The sequence below is a fragment of the Lycorma delicatula genome, chromosome 5 (assembly GCF_047948215.1).
Source record: "Lycorma delicatula isolate Av1 chromosome 5, ASM4794821v1, whole genome shotgun sequence".
Classification (NCBI taxonomy): domain Eukaryota; kingdom Metazoa; phylum Arthropoda; class Insecta; order Hemiptera; family Fulgoridae; genus Lycorma; species Lycorma delicatula.
In genome coordinates this window covers 120,924,442-120,945,360 of record NC_134459.1, presented here as the reverse complement: position 1 = coordinate 120,945,360, position 20,919 = coordinate 120,924,442, and the positions used below count along the sequence as shown (strand labels likewise).

At 26.9% G+C, this 20,919-nt stretch overlaps 1 protein-coding gene across 1 annotated transcript in view; it reads left to right on the top strand.

The window, feature by feature from the left end:
• The window catches only part of LOC142325736 (nephrin-like), a gene marked incomplete at its 5' end in the record, with an annotated part of 400,912 nt that overhangs the window by 108,441 nt on the left and 271,552 nt on the right, over positions 1-20,919 (top strand). The window contains one exon of the mRNA XM_075367769.1: positions 11,641-11,853. Within this exon, the coding sequence (XP_075223884.1) occupies positions 11,641-11,853 (213 nt within the window). The remainder of the gene's footprint in view (positions 1-11,640; positions 11,854-20,919) is intronic.

The following is a 20,919-nucleotide window of genomic DNA, read 5'->3' as shown; positions in this document are numbered from 1 at the left end:
GATAATAATAAACTTTGCACTAACTGTAATTTATAAGGAGTCATTTTCAAACGTTTCCGCAGAATTTCCCACACAGTTGGTTGAGAAATTTTTAATTCTAAACTTGCTGATCTAGTCGATTTGCCTGGGCTACGTTGATACATATCATGAACAACAATTTTTTCTTCTGAAACATGTCTACCAAAACTTTTCTTTATACACAGACACCCTATGTTTTTAACTGTTTATTCCAGTCATAGATTGATTTCTTGTTGGTGATGATTTATAATATTTCGTTCTGAAACGTCGCTACACGACAGTAACAGAGTTTGTTTTGGCAAATTCGAGCACACAAAAAGATTTTTTCTTTGTTGCAGTAGTGGCCATCTTGGCAGACTGGTAAAATGACACATCAATCAGTGACATTAGCAGCAGAGCAGATATATCAACATAAACTTTAAAAAATTCCTTGTAAAACCATATCATTTATTGTATTCACATACACCAGTCTAATTTTTTATAAGCTATCGAAAGTGTATATTTCATTTGTAATCACTCTGCATTTAAATAAAATGATTAATATTTTTAATTCGATTGTGCGTGTAAACCGTTCATCAAGAAAACATCGCATGATGGGAAAGTCCTACAAATGTGTTGTCAGCTTTTTTTCTAATTATTCTCTATTTTTTTTTTAAATTTCAAACTATATGTATTATTATTTTTTTTTTTTATTATATTCAGTTAATTTTATACTTATAATTTGTAAAAATGATATATATTTATATAAAAACCAAACCTTTTTTTATTTTTAAGTTATTTTTCTTTTGCAACCGATCAATCATTTAATTTATTATACCTATGGATAAATTATTGAACGCTTCGGTTTAAATTGATTTTTTAAACCCTCAAAAAATCATTCTGAAAATGTAATATAGATTCGATTACAATTTTAAAACACAGTGTTTCAGTTACAGTTTAAAATTTTTTGGAATGGACTTCAGCAATACAATCGAACAACATTCACATTTATTTATTTACACTGGTCAATATTTTTACATAGGTCCTAATTTAGGGTTCTAACTTCTTCCATGTACTACCAGTACAGTATTATGTGTTTTTCCTTTTGAAATGAACTTCAATCATTTTGATTTCCCAACCTTACTTCCTATATTTCTCACTTCTATGACACTATTGAACTAAATATAAAAATTATATTGACGTATTGTACTAGCAAATTCCACAAGTGATATTTAGGTTTTACGATTAAATCAAGTTATAGTTATACTTCACATACGTATATTAAAATAAGACAACTTTAATATCATAAATATCTAATTATGCAGAACTTAAAAGTTTAGCTAAAAATAAAATATAATTCAGATTCACAGGCTGCGAGGGACCTACCTTAGGGGAGATTGTTTTATGATGGTACATGTATACCGTTTCAGTTTTTGTTTTCTTTTCTACCTTTATTTTATAAAACTATCACAAATAAATCAACTAAAACCATAATAGTTCAAGTATTATTTATTTATTCTTACTGTATTTTTGGTGTTTAGTTTCTACAGCAGTACTTTCACCAGTTAATCTTTTACTGTCTCGAACTCAGTTTTATAGTCAGTTTCTTTAGTAAATTTTCATATTGCGGTGATTTCATTATTTACGCATCTCGGACGACTTCAGCTATTACTTTATTTTTTCCTACACAACTTAGTATCTTATGATCCTACCTTAATACTTATTTTTATTTGCTTTGAGTGTCAATTAATATTAATTTTTTTTACTAGCCATGGATTCATTGGTAAAAGTAATACGAAACTTTTTTTTGTTTTCCACTAAAACAGAAATATTATCAACGAGATAGAATCTTTGTTCTTTTTCCATTTAGTTTTCCTTTTGTTCTCAAATCTTTCAAAATCTTTATTACGTTTTTATGTTAAGCTTAAAAAGCAGTAGCGATAAAGTATATTCTTATTTCTCAGCTATCTAATTCTAGGACAGACTGTAAATGACTCTTCTTTGTTTGTATTTTAACCCTAATTTCTATTAAATTTTTAACATTTCTTTCTATCCAATACCATTAAATATCTTCTTGCAATCTACAAGAGGGTAACATCTATTTGTTACCCACATAACTTTAAGTAACCATAAAGTTATCATCATTATCTTCAGCCTAATTTTTAATATTAAACATACTTTTCATATCACCTTCTGAGGCATACACATAATCTTGAAAAGTATATGGTGAGTTAAAAGCCAATTTCTCTAGTTTGCAGATTTAAATTCTGATATAATTAATATTGAATTATCTTCATTTGTATACTTTTATTGAGAGTTAATGACGTATAAGTACACAAAACCATATGAGTTTTACGCTTCAGTATTATTAAAAAACTTTTTAAACATAGACCACGTCTTAACTCTCAAAAATTTTATATGCAAATCAGTATAATCCGTGATAACATACATAACTTTCCATTAATCGATATTGAAAAATAAGCAAAATTTATTAAAACTTTATTAATGAAATTCTTGTATTACATAATATTTTTAATTTACTGAATAAAGTAAATGGATTATTTTTACGTAGATTGATATTTATTATAAATAAATCTCTAAATGTCAAAAAATCTAAATTCAACATTAATATTCGAGTAGTACACTCTGATATTAAGTGAAATTTTGTGTACTTTTGCTTTATTTCTAAATTTATTTCTTTTAAGGTTTATGTTTCTTCCTATTAAATTATTTTTGACAGCTCTGCAATTTAAATTGAGTTTTGTTGTTTCCTATTCGTTGAAAAAAAATTCTCAGAATTTTTAAAAGCGTAAGGAGATTGATTCTTTTTAATTTAACCTTTTACGCGTTGAAAACTTCTAACATATTTTATTTCAGAATAAGTTATTTTGATATAAATTAGAAGTGAATAGTCGTGTTTTTATAGTCTGTATATAAATAAAGTGACATTGTAAACTTGTAAAAAAATATCCAGTAAATGATCAGTTTTTGAGTATTTTTGTTTTGTTTTAAGGAAACTTTATTTGATATTGTAAAATTTTAGACAACTCCTTAAATCAAATTATTATGAAAATAAAAATTGAAACTGACCGGTTTTAATTATTTAGGCGTCATATTGATCTATTAATATTCAGGGAGTAGTACTTAGCCTATTGTATAATTCAGGTTGAATCTTCAATTGAGTAGCATCATATATAAGACATGTTTCCATGTTGTATCCCCATGTTGCAAGATTATATAGCTTTGTCAAACTACACAAACTGTATTGAATCACAGTTACTGGTATTTCTCTTAATTGAAAAATTTGCTACTTGCTACCTAATTTATGTTTCATTTACTTAAATGCAAGTGTCTAATTGAAGTGGTTAAAAATAATTTTTTTTTAAAGTACCTGCATTAATAATACCGACGTTCTGTAACTCGTAGCATTATAAGTGAATGCTAATCATTCATTTATATGTGCTGCTGGTATCTTACTGTGACAAAAGATACATTTTCATAAAAATATATTGTCAAGCTGTTCCACTTAAGCTCAATAAAATATTGAGAAAAGTTAAAAAAGCAATAAAATCGTTTATTGTAACTTTTTATTAATCTATTGCTTTATATATATATATATATATTTACACATATATATATATATTAATGAAAATAATTTATGGTAACTGTTTTACCAAATTAAAATTCAATTTTTCTTGGTTTAGTTTTCAGAAATCATAATATATCTTTTACAGGATGTAATTAGTCAGCGACACAAAGTAATTATGCACGAAAATTGACGCTGTATATTAAGCCCCAAACACACAAACTTTGACTTTACATCTAATAATGAATTTAACTGGACAAATTTATTATAAAATATTCTCAAAGTTCAAGGAAACACGAAATTTGAATGTAAAAGAATTCAGATTGGCCTAGAGGCTCTTCAGTTTAAAGTGAACATCAGTGTAAATAAATTCAATCATATCCAGTTTAGTATCAAAGAATATTATATATAAAACGTGTATGATTTATAAATAGTGTACCTAAACCGTAGATTGGATATACATTTTTTGGATTCTACGTGTCAAAATGAACAAAAAATGTTTTCCAAAAAAATGCCGATTTCCCTTCGTTTTCTTTCTGTCAAAAAAACGACACGCATTTATCATTTGGTACACACATTTATGCCAACGTTGTCTAATAAACAAAAAGTTGAAGTGTAAACACATTCACAAATTCCAAATGGCGGCCATGTCAATTTTTCAATCTTTTAAATTTCGGTAATCCTTCCTTTTATCATGTTACATTTTTTGAAAAATTTTTAATCATGCTATCGTGAAGAATATGACAACTTAGTTTGGAAAATGTGTAACCAGTTATCGACATTTTACGTACACTTTGTATTTTTTTATATATGAATTGTATTAACGAGTATTGATAAATTTCCATGATGTTAATTCTAAATACAAGTTACATTAATCAATACATGTTAATTTTAAGCATTGTTAAAATTTAACAGTTTTAATAAAAAATGTTACATTAATTGATTCATCTGAATTTTGGCCGATTTTGAACATAAACGGAATTTTCTTTGATTATATCAGTCAATTTATGAGTCTAGTCATACTGTACAAATGAAATATTAATCTCTCTAAGGTATTTGTGGAAAATGGTGTCCATGATATTAAACTAATCAAATAATTGGTTTACGCATTCCGGATTGAAATTCAATACCACGTAGTATTCAATCTTTTTTATCTAAAGTTAATTAATTTTTTTGCCATTTTATTTGACAATTATTACAGTTTTAATTAATAATTAGTTATTTTATATTTCGTTTCAACATTCACCTTTTGATTTATTTAAAATACATGATTCTTGAAATTTTGAAAACCAGAAAACTCTCAGTTGTAAGTCTAATGTTTCGTCATTTATTTTTCGTTTCTGTTATATACTCTACAGCAGGCTAGTAGCGAAAATAATTAAATCAGCTGATCTTTCCCTGAATAAGACAGACCAGTCATGAGTAGTATTATTAAATCCTAACATTCAATGTACGCAAGTATTATTTTTTTTGCAAATCAAGTAAAAATGAAATACTCGTTTTATTCACATTTGAACCTGAATCATATATCATTAAAAAAGCTATTGACAATACAGTTGAATATCAGCTCAGCAATAGTTTATAGTAAATAAATTTGGAATTTTTCTGCTTTAATAACGTGATTTATTAACTTATCAGCAGTAATTATTGCTTCTTTTAATATTTTGATTTAAAATTCCTTTCAACTACGAATATCGTTTATATATATATATTATGTGTGTGTGTGTGGGGGGGGGGGGGGATAAACTTAAATCTTTTAATTAGTCTTTGTAATATCTGTTGATGTTATGTGGAAGAAACTTATTAGAAAACCACCATTGGAACCTTCTTTTCAAAATAAGAACGAATCATAAAAATCTATGCTAAAGTAGACTAAAGATTAAATATACAAAGAAAAATACATTACCCGTCGAATTTATAATTTTTTGTTTTCTTAAGTCTCGTTTAAAATATATATTCCACATTTAATGTAGACATTAAGTAAACTTACTCATTGTTACTACATTGCAATCAAAAATTTCAGAACAGCTTTTCAACATTTCATTGAGCAATTAAATTCAAATCTGATATTTTTTTAGGAATTTTTTTTTAATAACTAACCATTCATTTCCTACCGTAACTTATTCTTATCTTCCTCACAACTACCCCTAAACGTATCTTCTTAATCTACTAAATATTATTAAAAAATTCATAAATGTTTATTTAGGTACTTTGGATTTTATATTATACAAAATATATAATTATATAAATCTATGTAAGGTATTTGTTTCAATTAACATACTTGTTTTTTTTAATTTTGAACTGTTTCCATAATTTATATTAAAGTTCGTATAGTCTATCGAAAGAGTTTTTTTAATATACGCATTATCAAATTATTTGCACTAGCCCCATTAACAAGCATTGTAGATAAGAGGATGAGTTAATCTTTTGAATTCTGCTGAGGGATTATTAAAAAGTAATTTCGGTTAACAAGATTGTCCAGACAACACGAGCTGTGTCGTAGTGTATAATGAAGTCCACCGGACGTGCTTGAAATACTGTTCAGTCAGTATGTGTACTGTATTTAGTCCATTGCGCCATGCCCATTTAGTAGTTCACATCACAACAGGTGATTAGCTTAGATGATTATTTTGCTTTCTGTGAAACACCAGTCTCTCAAAATCTAACAGGCTTTTAGAACGATCAAGGAAAACTGCTGTTTGAATTATTATGCACGGAATTTCATATTCATAGCTTCTCTAAACCACATCGTAATTCGCTTCCACCCTCCTTTTAACACACTACACCCCTGATTTCGTTCTCTATTCACGCCCCCACATCCGATGTTCGTTCACTTATTGCTTGTCAGTTGACGTTACTCCGATACATTTGCATTTAAATACAGTCCGCTTGACCTAACTTTAAATATCTCTCTTCTCAACTTTGAGTCTGAATTTCCTAATCTCGGTTCTAGTTTAACTAAAACTATTAGATTAGTCCACTTTTTAGATTTTCCGAAAATTATCTGTTCCTTTATTCCTTTTTTAAAAACATATTCATAAATGCAAATACAATAACGTTAATACGTTTTCTGCATGCAATATTAAAAATAAACGTTAGAAAATAAAAAAAATTATTAACAAAAAATAATAAACGTATACTGACACTGTCCATCTAAATTCAACAGCGTCTGGATTATACAGTTTTTTTTCGAAAAAGCGCTCCTTTTCCACCTGCATGGTCCGATTTTGATTAACAAACTCGACTGAGATTTTAGGTCGTTATATTTTACGTATCAATTTTAAACTCTGGAACTCTCGACTTCCAAATCAGCTGATTTGGGAAGACGCGTTCACCACTAGACCAACCCGGTGGGTTTTTCTTATGAAATCTACCTAAAAGAACCAAAACGCAATTCCATCTTAAATATTATATAACCGTCATTAAAAATTAAAAAAGCTCCCGATAATTAGAAAGAAACAGCAGCATGGGACCGATTTCCAAGCTCTGCGATTAATAGGGGGATAAAATATCCCCCTGACACCGTTTCGATCCGTACGATTCCGTCATCATTGCAATTAAATTTAGTCAGTCTTTTTAAATGACTAAAATAAAAATGTCAAAGTAATTTATCTTATTAAATTAATTATAACAATAACAGTAAAATCAATTATCTTAATTTTAAAGCATTAGTATTATTTAGCTAGTTTTAATTATGAACATTACAATTTTTTATGATTTCTGAAACCATTTAGAAACTGGTTATATCAAAAACAATTTAATCTATGTGAAATAATTATATATTTTTTTTAAATGGAATCAATATCAAGACCATATATGTGATGCACGTATAAAGGATTACATGATTCCCACTGTTCTACCGATGCTGTATATTATATATAATGTATATTGGGACTGAAAGACGAGATAAGATAAGATTAGATAATAAGACAAGATAAGATAAGATACGATAAGATAAGATAAGAAAGATAAGATAAGATTAAGACAAGATATCTTCACTTTTTATGATTTTATTAACGGTGCTGCATGTCTTGTGGAGAAACTCACATTATCTGTCCTAGCAGAAGTCCATATAATAGCAATTACCGTGACGCATACGTGTAGAATATCAGGATTCCAGCTGTCAACATCATGGTACCACCGCTAAAAGCAGCCGCATCTATTGCAATCTCTATTTCAATCGGATTAATAGGAAAAACGTTATGCGTGAACAAACATAAAAACCAATATACGAGTCGAATACATAACGTCCTTTTTTGAAGTCTGTTAAAAAAATTACTTTGTAAAGTTACGATTTAATTTCTAGTGAGTTTATATTAAACTAGATACTATTAAATGGACCCACCGGGTTGGTCTAGTGGTGAACGCTTCTTCGCAAATCAGCTGATTTGGAAGCCGAGAGTTCCAGCGTTCGTCACAGTAAAGTCAGTTATTTTTACACGGATTTTAATACTAGATCGTGGATACCAGTGTTCTTTGGTGGTTGGGTTTCAATTAACTACACATCTCAGTAATAGTCGAACTGAGACTGTACAAGACAACAATATTTTTTACATTCATACTATCATTATCATTCATCCTCTCAAGTAATACCGTACAGTGGTTTCGGAGGCTAAATATAAAAAAGAGAGCAATTATAAATAACCATGTAGATTAATATTTTCGGTACTTACGTATTAACGCCACCGAAGCAACAGCTTTATTTAAAAACAAAGAAGTCAATCGGATTTCGGTGGAAAATGGGCCGATATAGAGTTTAGCATAGATTCTAAACAGTCTCTTTATTAATTTTAATAAATGGTTATTTATATTTATTTATTTTGTAAATATAATTTAACCAAACTTAACCTACGCTCGCTTCCCTCGCTAACCTTGAATAATTAACAGGAGTGTTTTGATTATTTAAATAATAAATAATTGCAATAATTACTGAATTTATTAAATAAATACTCAAAAAATTACGGTGTTAATTAGTCAAGGTTAGCGAGCGAAGCGAGTGTAGGTTATGTTTGGTTAAATTATATTTATAAAATAAATAAATATAAATAACCATTTATTAAAATTAATAAAGCGACTGTTCATTTTCCACTGAAATCTGATTGACTACTTTGTTTTTAAATAAAGCTGTAGCTGTGGTGGCGTTAATACGTAAGTGCCATATTTTCTATATTTATTATAGGTTTATGATATAATTGTGTTTTTTAATTGTAATTTTTTTAATTCGGAAGAAATTGCGCTTCATTGTTATCTTTAATAATATATACATAATAATTCTGTTAACAACAAAACTCTTTCAACTTACTGCTTATTATAGAAATAAATTTAGATAAAACGCCAAATTTATTTATTACATATAATTTCAGTTAATTTTTTATTTATTTATTTTTTTTAATTTAAAATATACTGATCTTTCAATTTTTTTAACAGCTAAACGAAAAAAAATAGCTCTTCTAGAACTAGAATAAAATATTAAGTTTTTATCTTGCTCTTCTAGTTTGCAATTATAACTAAAAAAAATAAAAATTCACAACTTTTAGGATTTCATGCAGAAGATAAACAACAAATAAATCAAAATCTGAACGCAAATGTCAACATTTCGAATACTTTTATGTACGTAAAAATATTTATTTCCGATAGATACAAACTGAAGTAAATATTTGGATTGTTTAAAATAATAATAATATAATCCATGTTAGTTTCCATTGATTTATATGAAAAGTGTTCCATCATTATTTTTTTTGTGTTTAAACCAGTTATTTATTTATCCTTTTTCTGGATTGTTTACGTCTCTTTGGCAGTAATCAAAAGAAAAACCGAGCCCTAATTTTGAACCCAATTTTGACCCCTAAATAAAAAAATAATGAGCGTAATATTAGGCAATATTATCAAAATTCCTAGATCAATAGGTTGATAACTTAATAGTAAATTTTATAAGAGTTTGTACAAGATTCAAAATGTTGTGTTAAGATATTAAATTCTATGATTTTTTTTTATTAAAAATAAATGTGAATCAAGGATGACCACAACACCAGCTATTTTTTTTTTTAAATGTGTGGATTAAATTCTTGAAACTGGATTAAAACATATTAAAATAGATGTAAAATTTGGGGTAAGAATTTATGTTCTCTTCTTTTTTGAGATGACCAGCTTTTTACGAGAAAGAAACAAAAAAGAGTGGCTTAGATGTAGATTAATGAGTATTATAAGTAAAGATTATAAATTAATATTGAGAAAACGAATACACTGTCATTGAGGTAGGGAACTAGATATTATCTTAGAGAAAGGAGCCATTAAAGTTGTTCGAGAATGCCATAGAACAATTTGACCCTCAAAGAGAACACCAGATATTTTGGAAAAGGTTGGTGGATTTAATGAATCATTCTTTACAAACTCACCAAAGACTCGTACAACTCATTTAGATGAATCGCTTTTCTCTTTAAGAACTCAACAAACAGAACTTAAAAACAGATTAACCATTATGAAGATGAATTTTTAAAGAATTTCTTTTCAACTGGCAACATTCAATATAAATGATGTATTATAGAAACTGGACAGAAATATTCCATGATTAATAAAATTAGTGAATGATATTTAACCTGGTGTGGTACCTGTGATGAATGTATGAGAATATGATATTTCAGAGGATTTAATTGGTCGTAGGTTCCAGAAAAAGAGTAAAAAAAAGTTACGGCATCAGTAGAAAAGTGAGTTCTAAAGGTATATATTTTGTGAGATAAAGATATATTTTATAAATATCAATGGTATTTTCGTTGCACTAGAGGGAAGGGATGTAAAACCCCGCTATAAAAAAAAACAATAAAATTGTGATTATCTTTTTTTAGATACATTGTCATCCAATTTTACAATAATGATTGTTACATCGCTTTTCTTAATAATGTAATTAACAACGTTACTTTTTTTATTACTTAAAATTAAAATTATTAAACTTTAGTGAAAGTTAAGATTAGAAAAAGTACTAATCAAGTATATCTGTAAATACAATACGTTTAATATACACTAGAAGCCGGATTTAAAATTTTTGGTATCAGTCTAATTTATAGATTGGAGTCAGCCAATTTGCTTTAATACTGCAATGAATATCTTTGTTGATGAAGGTGCTAACTCCAAAATTCTGGCCACATCATACCATTACTATACGTGATGTAATACTGTTTCCGGGTCAAAAATAGAACTTTTATTTAGAGGGCGGTCTTATAATTATTTTTAAAATCAGATTTTATTGAAATTACATAAAATATTTATTTATTATATAATTCTGTTGTAATTATAATTAATAATCTACGCTTTTTATTTATTTTTTTTTTTTTTGTCAGCTCTAATGTATTTAAGGCTTTGTTCACTTTGTTATTTTAATAGGCTTTGCCTGTTATTTTAAAGTACGGAGTAACGCTAAAGTAAAGAACTTTTAGTCCCTTAACGTATGAAAAAATGAGCAGATTATTAATGGTTTTTAAACATACTGTTCATGAGAACTAAATTTTATTTAATCTTACTAAGAGATTAAAGAAACACCATGAAAAGATTAAAGAAATGCAATAATACCATGAATTCAAAAACTTCACCTCCCTAGCTACTTTGAAATTAAAATAAAAGATAACTATTATAATCAAAACGATCATTGTAATGAGAAAATTTTGAAAATTATAAAAATAGTGATATCGTTTCATTTAAAAAAGTAAAGAAAAATTACATTTTTTAGTCTTCAGTACACCATGAATTATCTATGCGTTCTCAGCATAGACTAAAGTTCTAATGAAGAGCTTTATAGAGACCGAGAGAATTTCATTGTTTTTTTTTACCGAAAGGCCATTTATCTGTGACACCAAATGCTTATACAACCAACACCTAATTGGATTTGAGAAAAATAAAGGATTATAAAAATGTGTGGTGTAACCGTTACGAAAAAATATAATTTTATTGGTTTTTATTTGTTTTCTTTTATAAAACTAAAACGTGCAGTAAAGATAAATATTTTAGTTTTAGAAAAATTATAAATGGTACAAATCTTTGATGTTTTTTAATTTATTTTGTTACAGGCAAGCCAAGACCAACAGTTTTTTGGTTAAGAAATGAAGAATTATTAACAAAAAATGTAACAGTTTTACCAGCTTCAAGAGGGGGATATACACTTAGTGAACTAAAAATTTCATCTCTTGGAAGAATTGATTTACATTCGGAGTTAACATGTCAGGCATCCAATAATAATAGAACTCTTCCATTAACTAGTACCGTCCACGTCGATATGAACTGTAAGTTTAATTTATAATTCAAATTTTATGTAACATTAACCATTTTTCGATAGAATTATTTTTTTATTATTATTTCTTAATCGTTATTTTCCTTTTATTATAAAATGTGTTAAGTTTTATGTTTTTTTTAATTATTATTCTATGTATTTTGTATGTTATAAAGTTAAATCTGTAATATCCAAGTTCAGCCTAATTTAAATGTATGAATTTATTAAAAATTGCCTTTTTTCCTCCGCGGAAAGGCCTTCTAGGACCGCACAAATACCATTTCATGACAGTTTCTGTCCTTTTCTTCCAGAAGTTGTTTTTATTTTCGGGCTGTTTAGCTTTTCCTTCTTCACTCCATTCTTCCCTGTTTTTTTCTTTTCACCTACAGGACTCTTGTATTCAAAAATTGCCTTTATTTACTTTTACTCTAATTTCTTTTTTGAAACCTATTTAATTTTTTAATCTATATTTATATTAATTAATGTGTATTCACTATTTTGTCTTACTTTTGATGCTACCTTAGTTAAATACAGCATTTTATAACATTTTAAGTATTATCTAAAGATGTAAGTATATTTTTCGTTGCTTTTTATGTTTTACTGTGTGAATAACTTGTATTTAAATAATGTTAATTCGGGAACCAGCTGATAAGACTTATTCCTTATTGGACCAAATACTGTACAATTTATGAAAAAAAATGAAATAAATATGTTATTATTTTTAAACTTGTTATTTGGTTCTGCACAAATTCTGTAATGATTTTAATTTAAGTGTATCAGAAAACATTTACCTGTACGGAGTTAGAACTAACAAGTGATTCTGGCTGTAGCTAATTCTTTAAATAAAAAATGATATCCGTTTAGATTTTAAGCAGAACTGATCAAACACTGTAATTTCTTTCGCCCAGTAAACTAGAATATGGCAAAGAATTTTTCTGTTGCGAAACCGATGAAATTTTAAAAATTGGTGACAATAAACAATTTTAATAGCAATAAAACTTTTTTTGCTTTATGGTAACGAAACGTGAATAATAATAAGAAAGCAAAACAAAAGTAAATGTTTAACACTTTTTAAAAGTATTTTTAAAGTAAAATGCTGAAAATTAATATAGTCGATTAAGTTTGAATTAAAGTGAAATTTATGAAATGAATCACAGAAAAAAAGTTTCGCTAAATATTTAGAAAAAAAAAATTGTAATTTAGTAAGTTATTTATCTAGTAACTCAAGGTAAGTTAATTAACTTAATAGCGTAGGAAAAATATATACTAAATATATTAAGATTATAACGTAATTCCTGAATAGAATGGAGTAGAACATGTATGGAGTCAATCTAGCGATTGATGATTTAAAAAAATATGTTCCACTCTTTTGCTTCTTTTGTATTTTTCACTCTCTAAATTTTCCTTCTATAGATTATTTGATTATTATTCTGAACTAATGTTCACATTTTGAACTAATGTGTCCCTAGACACGTGTTCTTTTTTATAATAATCTACCACAAATTTCTCTTTGTCACCGTGGCTGAATCTTAAATAATCTTGCGATAACTTCATATAAATTAAACAAATTAAGCATAATATTTCTGTTAAAACCTTTTAATTATTTCAGTATTTCACTTGAAATTACAAATTTATGTAAATTCCTATAACCGTAAGAGCTGTAGTTGAAAATGATCTAGGTAACTTAGATCCAAACTATTCTAAAAAATAAAAAGTATCTCATGAAAAACAATGTATGGAAAGTGAGGAGCAAAGTGGTTTCTCATCTTCCCTTCGTAAGTCTAGATATATTGTTAGACATCAGCATGCAAAGTCAATAGAAAACTAATCGAAACTCATCATCACAAATTAATCTTCTCTTAGTTTATTATTAGAATTAGTTATATATTAAACTGAATAGTGTCTCTTGCATCTTTGGTGGTTTGCATGTATCACAAATATCAAAAATACTGAAGCAGTTAATATAAAATAATAGTTTCATATATCCTTCTCTGCCATGAAAGATCCATTATAAAAAAAATTTCCCCTATTAATTAGGATAAAATATAATACAAATAGCGTAAATTTTTTCATTTAAAAAAAAATCCTTTTTTTAAAAGTCTTGTTAGGATAATACACTTTTAAATCTAATCCCTTTTCCCTAGCTATTTTTTAATTTAATTGTATTCAGTGACATGTTTATTTTTTAACAACATTTAGTAAACTATTTTTTTCCTTTTTAACTATCCTTTAATCCTATAGAAATAAAACATCATGACTAAAACTAAATTAATTCGAATGTATAGGAATTTAACATGGAATTTGTTTACGTACTATTACTAATTTATACTATTATGATTGAATAAAAAACAGCATCATTCTATTTTTATTTTTAAATACCACTGTTGTTAAAACTGAACATATTGTTTCTATTTCATTTGAACCAAATACTGAATAACGAAAAGTCCAAGGCAGTACTATTAACTGTATTATCAAACGTTCTCTCCAACAAAACTAATGGAATATATTTGTAATAAATAAAATATATATATATATATATATATATATATATATTTGTGTAATAAATATATAGTAGTTCGGAAATTTATATAGGCTGTATAATGTTATACCTCTACCCAGTCCCATATTTTCCATTCACTAAAATTAGCAACACAATCTCTCATAACAGGAGACAATAGTCATATCCCTTCCAACACATTAAAAACTATTAATTTATTCTACTCAGATATTTACTACTCCAGAAAATTATATGTTATTCATTCCTAATTTTTAAACAATTTAACAAATTTATTTTTTTCAGCTAACAGCAACATTAATATATCTAATATTAATATATGTATTTAAAAAAATCAATCTCTGTAAGTGATTGAATCATTTCTGAACAACTTCTTTTTTAATGAATTCATTGGTTGAATTTGTCTTTGTCCTGATTCTTACTTATTCCGCAGAATGTTTTCAGATATTTCGGGAATATGTTGTCGACTTGTGTTTTAGGAAAACTATTTACTTTTTGTAGTATCTTTGGTTTAATATCGTTTTTTTTTTTTAAATAATTCCTTAGGAAAAGATTCAGCTTCAAACAAAATTTTAATAACTTTAAAGTTGTTAATATTTCATACGTTCCAATTGTTATTGTTCTATTTTCACCATAGTGGCAAATTATAATATTATTTGCGATAATGAAGATTGCAAATTGGCCTTAATTCAATTTTTCATTCATTAATTTAATATTTAGCTAGTAAATAAAAGTTTAAGATTATCATCAAAATTTCAGTACTACAAAAAGTTATTATTGATTCTTAATATCTATAACTCAAAACTTTCTTAATCAGTATTACGGTTTGGTTCAAATCCTGTTCAAATTTAAAAGATAATAATGAAAATTAAGATTTTTAATGAACAAAAGAGATTAAAGATGAAGCAACTTCTGTTTCGTGACTTGGAAGCGAGGCATAAGCCCTGTTAAAGCTAGATGTTCAATTAGTGTTACATGCGTGTAAAAATATGATGATTTTTTTTTTAAATTAAAAAAATCTGTATTTTTTTTCTTCTCTCCACCAAAATCACCTTCCAATAATTTTTTTAATTTTTCTTTGTGTAAATGGAAGAAAATAAATAAAATAATTCCACGAAAAAATGTAGAACCAATAAAAAGTAACCTTAGATATCATTTTGGTGATGGGGATTATGATGAAGTTTTATTGTAATATTATTACTAAAAGTATATTATTTAAAATTTATTATTATTAAAAGTTTAAAAAAATTAAAAAAAATTAGAAAAAAAAAATTATTTTTAAAATTTTATCGGGTCCCCCACCCCCCAATATTGCCCCCAAAGTATATTTTCAATCGCATGCGCTACTACTATGACTAGGAAGATATTAAAAAAGTGAAGTTAAAAATCGTGCAATAAATAAAAAGATATATAAAAAATATTTCGATTTTTGAAAAAGAGGAAATTTTGGGGTAATTTTTTTTGTAAGTATGCATGAATAATTGAGCTTAATATAAAATAATTTATAAAAGAATGATAACAAAAACCGATTTCAACAAATAATTGTATTAGAAGTTACAGATAATTATATTTTTATTTATTAACTGAAGTAAAAGTATTTAAAACAACTAACTATTTTTGGAGTCGGTGCCAGCCAACACAAATTAAACATAAAGCTAGTATCTCAACAACCGCTAGGCAGCTAAGCGGAATTCCCATATGGGAAGCGGAATTCCCATATGTAAAATGGGATCTCAAGAGCATGTAAGAGAGAGCGTCTCACAATCATACCTCATTTTGAGTTCGATAAAGAATACATACCTTTTTTTTTCTTTTAACCCCCGGAACCACCTTTAGGTATTGCTTCAGAGGATGAGATGAATGTCAACTAGCGTGTGAAAATGCCATACCTCACTGGAATTTGAACCCAGGACCTCTGGATGAAAGGCCGAGACGCTATCACTCGCGCCACGGAGGCCGGCAAGGCAGATATACTTGGTGATTATATATGTAACTAAGCATCTATAAGTATTCTTACATCGTATTTTTGTATGTCGTATTTTATTGTTGTATTATATTTTGTAGATCCAATTTTATTGCAGTAAAACTTCTATTACCAATTTTTCATTGTTTAAAATAGGATTTGTATTACACCGATCATAGGTTTTTTTTTTTTGTTTAACTTATGTTAGCTGGCACCAACTTCAAAAATAGTTATTTATTGTAAATACTTTTATTTTGGTTAATAAATAAAAACATAATTATTTGTAACTTTTGAGTGCTAATATTTGTTGAAATCGGTTTTAATTAATGTACATATATTATTATTATTATAATTAAAGAATGGGTCGGCCTACTAAACGTGCTGCTCAAATGAGACGGTGACGTTTAAAGGAAAGTCTCCGTATTCCAAGAAAGGAATTAATGTTTAAGAAAAAACATAGTAGATTCTCACAAATAAGAACTTACAACAGTTGATTCTTACGGAATGAAATTCTAAAAAGACATGGTCGTCGTATCAGTTTAATACACAAACGTTTGTCAAACGAAACGCAAGAGCAATGTTCTCACGGGAGTTTAGAAGAAGTAGTCAAGAAAAAAAAGGAATGAAAAATAAGGAAGAAATATAGACAAAGAAATGGCATGAATATTTCCACAGAAACTGAAAAACGATAATGTAGACGACGATAATATTTGTTATGAACAACGATAATATATGTTATTAATATCCTAGTCTTACAGGGATCAGAGCAACACAGTACTGGTGCGAGCGGTCAGCGGCTAAGGATGTCGAACCATTCGGTTTTTTGGTATTTTTCTTACGAGTGTAATTGGATTTGGCTAAAGTTTTTCTGGGAACATTCCCAAAGTATGTTCTTTCGATCAAAAAGAAATATCAAAGTCGGTTTACTAACGTCGGAAATATTGCGTAACATACATTAAAAACAATACAGTTGAACTGATAACCTCCTCATTTTTTGAAGTCGGTTAATGAAGTGGGTTTATGTTTGCAAAATTTTGAGAAAATTTACCCCCAACCTCACTACTGCCGGGAGATATTGACCCCGATATTTTATCAATTTCTCCATAAACTTTAACTTTTTAACTGGATCAACTGATTTCGATGACAGATGTCATCGAAATCAGTTGATCCAGTTAAAAGTTATTAAGCTTCAAACATGCCAACCCACGTAGATACGTTCGTACGAACATTATCCCCTACTTTTTTATTTTTGAAGTTCCTGGGTAATAGAACATAGAGAAATGGAAAAAACCATAATCTATTTTTTGAATTATTACCATACTTTCCTTCTTGCAGTATAGCTGTAGAGCTAAGATGACAGAAAAGTGCAAATATTTCATGAGACGTAATTAATTATCGAAGATAAATTTTCTTTCGTTTGTTATAATCAATTTTACATCAAATAAATCATATTTTAATTTCCAAATTAAGAATTAAAAATTTAAAGTCTATTCTATAACTTTAAATTCTACAATTAACAAAACTATAACTTTAATCATTGTAATAATTATGTCTACCTTTGCCTAAATGAGATTTAATTGCAAGCTAAAACAATCATAAACCCATGACAAAGCAAATTACAAGGTACAAACGAAGCGTTTTATCTGTAACATGAATCTAAATAGCTCTGGAACAATTTATAACCTATCTTTTAATTTACTAAAATTATAGCAAACAACAGTGTAATATGGTAGATACAGTAAAACAGTTTTAGTAAATTATATAATGTAAACCTATTATAGTAAAATCTATTATTGCTGTTAAAAATATTATATTCCCATTACAAAATATATATAAAATTGTGACACCTCGTATTTGTAAAGCTTTTACAGAATTACTTTTTCTTTAGAAGCCTGCATAGCCAATTGAAAATTGTAAAACTGTTATAAAATATTACGCTGAGTAAGTTTGTAGAATGGCTTTGTTTTAGATTTTTAAAACATCTATTAACATTTTATCAATCTCTTAAACGTTAATTTTATTTACGACTTCGGAAAGCAAACATAGAGAAAATGGTACGTGTTAAAATAACAGACTCTCGCCGGGAATCGAACCCGAGACCAGCTGAATGGAAGCTTGTTTGCTAATCGTTGAACAAGATGGCTGGCCACTTTATTAATGCAACATTTTTTTTAAGATTGCTATGTATTCATAATAAACGTATAAAAAAATGCATTACGACTGCATATTAGCTAAAGAAAGGTTAAAAACAGATAGTTTAAAAAAAATATATAATATTTTTGATTGTTAAAACACAGTTTAACCAATTCAAAAACTTCAGACGGTATTATATAAAGACTCTAGTGAAGAATCAAAGTGATGTAAAACTGACGCTAACCTGCTAATCTAGTATTTACAGCACGTTTTCGATATCTAGCAAATTATGACTATGCAAATTATGGGTTACTTTTCATTTTGAAGAAATTATTCTGGACTCAATTCTGCGGTTACATAATTTACAATAACCGATGTGAGTATGGGTTTAAAATTCCATTTTATACTTTTTTAAAAATGTTTATCTACATTTAATTTTTTAGAAAACACATCTTTTATTTTAATCTTGAATGTGCTAAGTGGAAGTGAGGGAGTTTAAAAAATTTCCTTTCTTTTATCAATTAATATATAGAAATATCACATCCACCCATGATGTTTTCTGTTACAACTTTATCAAAAAATGTTACTTTCTTCAAATGAAACTGATTTCAGGATTTTACTTTAATAATATGAGGGATTTTTTTTTAGAAATAAAATATTCTAAAATAAATCTATTTTAATAGTAAAGGACTAGGACTAAAAATAATAATAACGCATAAAACATTCTTATTTTGAATTGTTTTTATAATTAAATACAAAAATAATTGCAAAAATGGCATTATTAAAACATAAAAATAATTTTTTTAGTATAAATTACAATATTATTCTTGTTTTTTATTTAAATTATATTAACAAATTACATTTTTAAACGGTAAATAATTGAAAAAGATTGGCTGGTTTTGAATTATATTACTAAGATTGTAAAATTAGAAATCATAAGTGTTTTCATTTTTATTTACAACCATTTAAAAAATCGAAAATGTTTAAATAATTTTAAACATGTTCATCATGATGAAAGTAATTATCATTAAACTTAAATGTGAATATAAAAACGTAAATAAAATGAAGCAGATCCTGAATATTGTAAATGTAAAAATAAGGGTGTTATTATTTTTTTTAAATAATTTTTTTTTAAACATCACTCATATGAAAATAAGACTGATGTTTAACAAAAATGTACATAAAATTTGCTTATAGATTTATTACAATAGAAAAATTAATTAATTTTTTTTTTTTACTACACGTTTCGATTTCAACAAAACCGGGCAGTAAGTTTATGCAGTAATATATTAATCATATCTTTATGGTTGCATTTTAGCCATTTATATTTATTTCATTGTTTGATTTTTTCCTTATTTTTTTAAGGAACAGACATTTCTCTAATTTATTCTTATAAAGAGCTCTCTTTTTGAAATTCCAAAATTCTTTGACTTTACTGACTTCCTTTATACTTACATAGTTTTCAACTACCTTCAAATTCTGCGTTCTTTGCTCCTCTTTAATCTTATTATCCATCACTGCACATATTAGTAAACAACTCTAATCAACCTTTGTACTATTTAGTTTCTCTTCTAGTTTCCTTACAACATTAAGAATTTCTTTCTATCCGTTTATTAACTTCACTACCACTTTATCCCTCTGTATATACACCCAAGTTATACTTTTTATTATCCGCAAAAATCATCCTTAAACGCCTTCAATTTCCTTTAATCCATCCTTCCTTCTTATTATCTAATTTTATGTTCTACCTTCCATATATTATCAAGTCCAATGCATAAAATTTTAACAGAATTTTGCTGAATGCTTTATCCGGATTTCCAAATTTTATTTTAGGAATTGCAACTCGGTTCCAATTTTAGTTTTATATTATCATATTTATTCTATTGGTAACAAAATTTTAATTTTATTATTTCCTAGCTTTATTCAAATAATAAATCTAGAAATACAATTTTGTAGCAGTATTAAAAATTTTCAAATTTTTATTAATTTTACGTTTTTTTTTTTTAAACCGGTTCACACTAGATAATCGAGCATGTACGGCAAGGCAATCATAATGATTTTATATCTATGAAATTAACTATAAACAATCCAATGTGTTGTGAACGACTAAGCAGGTTTCTCTTATAATTTGTTTCTAAATTATTAATTCATACCTTACAGAGTATATAGAACACAAACGTTGAGTAATAAACTAGAAATTAAATACAATCTGCTTTTATATCATTTTAGCTTTATACGAAATGGATTTTAATTATTAATGTCTGAACAATTAAATATATTACACATTAATTTATTGATATTCATTCACTGTTTAAACTTTACTAAAGTAACTACTTCACTTTAATTAAAAGATAATTAATTTTTTAGTTTTTATATTTTCGGTTTATTTTTTTATTAAACATTCCATTTATTATTAATTCCTACAATCATTAATTCCTATTACAATTATTATTCGTCCGATTTCAAAC